At 37.1% G+C, this 6,000-nt stretch overlaps 2 protein-coding genes and 1 non-coding gene across 3 annotated transcripts; 1 reads left to right on the top strand and 2 right to left on the bottom strand.

Moving 5' to 3' along the window:
• Window positions 1-191: 191 nt before the first annotated feature.
• GLC7 (type 1 serine/threonine-protein phosphatase catalytic subunit GLC7) lies at window positions 192-1,572 on the top strand (the record flags this gene model as incomplete). The annotated part of the gene is made up of 2 exons (XM_022607628.1): window positions 192-368; window positions 811-1,572. The coding sequence occupies 2 exons, from the start codon at window positions 192-194 to the stop codon at window positions 1,570-1,572; spliced, it is 939 nt and encodes a 312-aa protein (XP_022464205.1).
• A 1,652-nt stretch (window positions 1,573-3,224) lies between these two features.
• Window positions 3,225-3,296, bottom strand: KNAG0Dtrna2H. The gene has a single exon. It is a non-coding gene; the product is annotated as a tRNA-His (tRNA).
• Window positions 3,297-5,449: 2,153 nt separating this feature from the next.
• Window positions 5,450-5,986, bottom strand: KNAG0D02070 (Mg-dependent acid phosphatase; the record flags this gene model as incomplete). The annotated part of the gene is made up of 1 exon (XM_022607627.1): window positions 5,450-5,986. The coding sequence occupies one exon, from the start codon at window positions 5,984-5,986 to the stop codon at window positions 5,450-5,452; it is 537 nt and encodes a 178-aa protein (XP_022464204.1).
• Window positions 5,987-6,000: the final 14 nt, after the last annotated feature.

Here is a 6,000-nt window from a genome sequence, read left to right as displayed (position 1 = left end):
GACCGTTTACACAAACACTTGCCATACTCCCCCCCCCACCACCACCCAGCACCTTCCCCATCTCTCTTCCCCCACCCACACTTACTATCTCTTCTATCCGCCTAGTTCGTATCCTATTCATCAACGTTCATATCCCCACACACCCGAACTCCTCCTACTCATCCTTTCACTCTAAATAATATAAGTGACTAATGGATACGCAAACAGTGGACGTCGATAACATCATCGACAGATTGTTAGAAGTCAGAGGGTCCAAGCCTGGGCAACAGGTTGATCTCGAAGAACATGAGATTAGGTATCTCTGTTCGAAGGCAAGATCGATATTTATCAAGCAGCCTATCCTACTGGAACTAGAAGCTCCTATTAAAGTATGTTGATATTACTATCATTTTTTTCCGTTTTTTCGATAGATTTTTTCTTTGTTTATTTTTAACCTCCTAAGCGTCCTACTGATTCAGAAGAAAGAAAGAGAACTACTGGTCATCCCTACTGCAACCCAAGATTCAAGAACTACATGTGAAGTTGTACATACTTTCTTTTCCCCCTCCCCTCAACTCTCTGTAACCAACTGTTGTTTTTCCTCTCGTTTTTTTTCGCCACTAACTTTTTTTGTTTTTCTCTCTCTCCCCCCGGAATTTGAAAATAGATCCATTAATCTGTGCATAACGAGTGTGTGTCTTGTTGGATATTAGAGGAAGTGTGGACCCTTTTTGTACCTTTCCTTCTTTTGATTCAGTTACGCGTGTCTGTTCTTTATCGTCATTACTAACAATTCGGAAATTTTATGGTTTTTTTCCTATGTTTTAACAGATTTGTGGTGATATTCATGGACAATACTACGATCTGCTACGTCTTTTCGAATACGGTGGGTTCCCACCGGAATCGAACTACCTTTTCCTAGGTGACTATGTCGATCGTGGTAAGCAGTCACTAGAGACTATCTGTCTGCTATTGGCTTATAAAATCAAGTACCCAGAGAACTTCTTCATCTTGAGAGGTAACCACGAGTGTGCCTCGATCAACAGAATCTACGGGTTTTACGACGAGTGTAAGAGACGTTATAACATTAAGCTATGGAAAACTTTCACGGACTGTTTCAACTGTTTGCCTATTGCTGCCATCATCGACGAAAAGATATTCTGTATGCACGGTGGGTTGTCGCCAGATCTAAACAGTATGGAACAGATCAGAAGGGTCATGAGACCAACCGATATCCCAGATGTCGGGCTGTTGTGTGACCTGCTATGGTCAGACCCAGACAAGGATATCGTTGGCTGGAGTGAAAACGACAGAGGTGTATCCTTCACTTTTGGACCGGATGTCGTAAATAGATTTCTACAGAAACAAGATATGGAGTTGATCTGCAGGGCTCACCAAGTCGTCGAGGATGGGTACGAGTTTTTCAGCAAAAGACAGTTGGTAACGCTATTTAGTGCACCTAACTACTGTGGTGAGTTCGATAATGCCGGTGCTATGATGAGTGTGGATGAAAGTTTGTTATGTTCCTTCCAAATCTTGAAGCCTGCACAGAAAAGTTTACCAAGACAACAGGGCGGTAGAAAGAAGAAATAGACGAGAATAAGTTCCCGTTGAAAACGGGGAAGTAACACGAAGGAAGAAAAGAAAAAATTATCAAACATAAATTCAAATAAGTCAAATAAAAAATTTTCTCATCTTTTACTTTCTACTACGAAAAAAAATGTATCTCTTCTTTTTTATGTGATTTTTGGAAGGTATGGAGAGAAAAGATATGGAACTACATGAACCAAGCAATATCCCATCTCGAAAGAAATTGAAAAACTAATTACTGTATATCAAGGCATTTTTCTTCCCCAAAAAATCAGCTTTTTTTACCCTCTACTTGCTTTCTCCATCTTTTCTTTTTCTACTCCTCACGTTCCCTTCCTCTCTCTCTGTCCGAGTTGTTTAAGTGTGTGTGTATTCTTTTCAAAATTCTATTTTTTGTTCTACTCTTTTGCGCCAAGGAATCAAAGTCAAGAATACAATACCGACACTTTATCATCTCATCACACTGTCGCAGTAAATAGTACAATAACCGCTCACCGTCAGAAAAAAAATTGGAACAAAATAACCCTTTTTACCTATATATGAATCAATTACTACATACATCAAGTTTATATTTTTTATTATAACAAACAGTCTTTCTATAAACGCATTGGTCTCAAACCTCAAAAGACAAGAGGTGGGGGACAACGCTGGACAAAGTGTGGGACCCAACAGGTTTCGTGCGATTGTCGGTGTCCAGCCATCATGAAAATCACAACACAACTCTGCCTCTAGGGTTTTTTGTATGCTGGTTGTGAGGATACATAACATTCAGCGGCTAAATCACAGAGGTTGTCTGTCTGACCATCTCATTTGTGAACGTGAGTGTGTGTGAGGGCTCCTCTTGAGGAGGACCCGGGTAATGTTCTCACATACCATGTTAGATAGGGATGTGACCACGCCTTCAAGAGTGATGCTGTGACGTTGCTTTCTTAATTATAGCAAGTTACTTTTATAGAAGAAAATAAACAGCCATGACAATATGGTCATAGCTTTGGACCGCCAAGTTTATTACCTTGATCGAAGCTCTTGAAGGATCTCAGATTGTTGTTGATTGTTCCTCTGGACCAAGACATCTAAGGACGTAGTTGTTTAACCTGTATTATAGGAATTCTTGCCCTCACCGTAGTGAGAAAGAAACCTCTAAATAAAATATAAAATCAAATATTAATCTTGCTAAAATTCTTCGAGAGAAACGAGCTATATCGTGTGCTTTTATATGGTTAATTCTGAGATGAATAAACCACTTCGTCCACGATGCAAAACTTTTCCTATTCGGCTATTCCTAACCAAAGAGGAAATGTTTTGGCTTGTGTTAGCTTTCATTTTACGCGTTACTACCGAATCTGGGTAAAAACGCGTGAATGACAGCTGGCGAGACCACTACCTCAATTGTAGCATCTCTAATTTTACTTCTTACCGCATTTCTGTATTCATCTGCGGAATTCCAACATACCTAAATTGATAGACTAATACTACGGGCAGCAAACTCACAACAGACCCTCGGTCATGAAGTTTTTAAAGAATATAGTTACAACTCGTCTTTAATATGGACTAGTCAATTGACCCTACCAAGTCATCCTACGTAAGTAACATCCAGGTAGCAATCTTCTACCGTTATGGAACAAGTGACAGCGGTGAGTCAAGCAAAAAATAAATGCCATTTCCAAGAATCGAACCTGGGTTTCATCGGCCACAACGATGTGTACTAACCACTATACTAAAATGGCTTAATATTTAATTTTTGTAAAAATTACCTGTCCTTTTTAAAGGTTAAAATTGAGCACGTTCTAACCAGAATGATGATGCATATTATGGTGTATGAGGACTGTTTAGGACATTTTAGAAGTTACAAAATAAAAAAAGTAAATTATAAATTATCATGTGTCGTCGAGTGACTAATATCACAACTTTCAAGCTTTTTTGGACTGATTTTCCTTTTTGTAAGATGTTTTTTGATGTGGTCCTCGATTTATGAAACTTCACGGGATAGTTTCAGAAATGTTTAAAAAACTTAAGAACTGTTTCCGGAGTAAGCTCATGTCAGTTATTGTTAAGAAATATTGAAAAATACAGAAGGAGAGAAGCAGAGAGTTTGACGCTTACAGAACAATAAGTAGCCAAGTTTACTTTTTAAAGAGTCAAAAATTTACACCTATTCCACCATTGATTTGTTTCTGACCCTTGAATTGTGCCCCGTTGGCAGGTGCAATCTTTTATTAAGATGTTGGGGAGGGAATTGTTACCTTTTTTTCTTTTGCCTATGTGGAAATGCAATCAAGCGGGATAGAAAATAACCATTATACGAATGATAAAGTATTTTGATAAACACAGACAGCATTGTAAGAATGATAAGATTTTTCTATTGGTATATATGAACGAAGTTCTTGAAGCTTCTCAACGTGTTGTTAGTTGTTCCTCTTTGCCAAGACATATCTTAATATCAGATAAATTATTTTATAAACCTTGTATAAACGGTTTCTTGCCCTTACAAATGTAAGGAAAATATATATATAAAATAAGCAGATTGAAAATAGTCTGTGTTGAGAATTACTTCGAGACGACGGTCTATATCGTGGCTATTTATATGATTCATTCTGGAAGGAATATCAAACAAATTCACGATGCGTTATAAATTCTTAATTCGTTTTTGCAAACAAATCGCGAAAATATCTCGTCTTATTTTTATCCACATTTCGCATTCCGTAGATGACTGCGTACAGACGCGTGGATACTGTTGACGTGTCATAAACACCAATTGTAGCATCTATTCCACGTAACGAAACGTCGTAGAGACATAGAAACTTCTGCATCACACGGGGTGCATGTTTGTATCTCTATTTCCAACAATATACATATCACTTTGGGTGAAATTCTACACGTAAGTAAAGCCTAGTTACATCAAATGAACTGTTCTCTCTGATTTAAAACAGAAGACCAAACCATATATTTTTATATTAAGTAAAACTAAATGTCAACTAAATTAAAGTATTGAATACGCTCCAGTACAATGAATAGCCAAGGCGAAAATGGCTGTTCATGACAAAAAAATCTAGTTGAGATTTTCTTAATAATTGTTGTTGATGAAAATGGTTTCTTTTAAAATTTGATCTTGAAAAATTAAAAATACATAGAAAGTAAAATAAATAAAAGTGGCGGTATATGAAAAGAGTGTTAATTTTGTCGGAACTAAGCATTATTCCCGAATTAAATGCCCATTTAAGCATTGACCCACATTTACGAGCGTTTATCTCCTAAATTGAAAAATATACGCAATCGTGGAAAAGAGACAGGAGGAAACATTCGGTGGTTTGTTTGTTTATAAAATAATGCCGTAAATCGTTTTGCACAGTGTTATATGTAATAAATTCTCACCAGGACAAAACATATAAAAATCCCACTATATAGCTCAATAGTCTCGCAGTATCTCATGCTATAATTATTTCCACTTGAATTAGTTTATATATTCATCTATACCTTACATTTGTAAGGACAAGAATCAATATATAGGAGCCAAATTCCGTAAGTTTATTATTGCCCATTCTTAAAATATACTCGCCACTCTAGAGTTTCCGTTAACTCTCTAGACTCAAATGGCGCAATAGTCTGTAAAAATTGGACGGTGATTTGCGGATACGGATAATATGAAATAGAATAATTTTATGCTCTTTCATCCATTGCAGTGTAATTCCATTTCGGCAACGTACTATATTCTGTATCAGTTTCTGACCTTATATTGAATCATTAGAATAGTAACACAAACCTAAAGTCATTCAGTTGTTTGATCTATAAAAGGTTGTTACTATCCTGTAAAACTAGTAACAGCCAATATCATACTTATGTAAGTTGATACTTGTTACCAGCAACTTGGTGTATTTTTGCTTTACTCAGAGGTAAGGTATTTTTGGTACAGCATCCATGATGGACCATTTTCTGAATCTTTTACGTAAACAAATTTAACACCGTATTTTTCCACATCTTTGTTTCTACTCTCATCGTCAAATAAACACATGGAAAAGTGTTCCAGTTTATCATCGTTATATAGTTTCTTCAAAGCGTCTCTCAAGTGACCAACCTTACTTCTCTCACCCCATTGCATGTCGTCAAATAAGTCACCGAGATATACTATCTTACCGTTATATTCTACCTGAAAAACTTTCATCAGGTCTTTCGCAATCTCAGGTGCCCATGTTCTAGACGCAGATACAAGAGTTACATCGTTTTCCTTCAAATCGGTGAGAATCTTGGGGATATCTTTGTACAACGACAGTTCAAATCCTCGGGCGTCAATCACCGTGAGAACTTGTCCATCAGGCTTTTTGATGGGAGTGAATGGTGGGAACAAGTGGGTATCACAGTAACATGGCCACACTGTGTAGTCTAAATCGAATGCGGCAACTTTGGGGTATTTAATCGTCATGATTATTCTATGCT

Source organism: Huiozyma naganishii, chromosome 4, assembly GCF_000348985.1.
Source record: "Huiozyma naganishii CBS 8797 chromosome 4, complete genome".
NCBI lineage: Eukaryota > Fungi > Ascomycota > Saccharomycetes > Saccharomycetales > Saccharomycetaceae > Huiozyma > Huiozyma naganishii.
The sequence above is the reverse complement of the archived record's forward strand: the minus strand, read 5'-3'. Positions and strand labels throughout refer to the sequence as shown.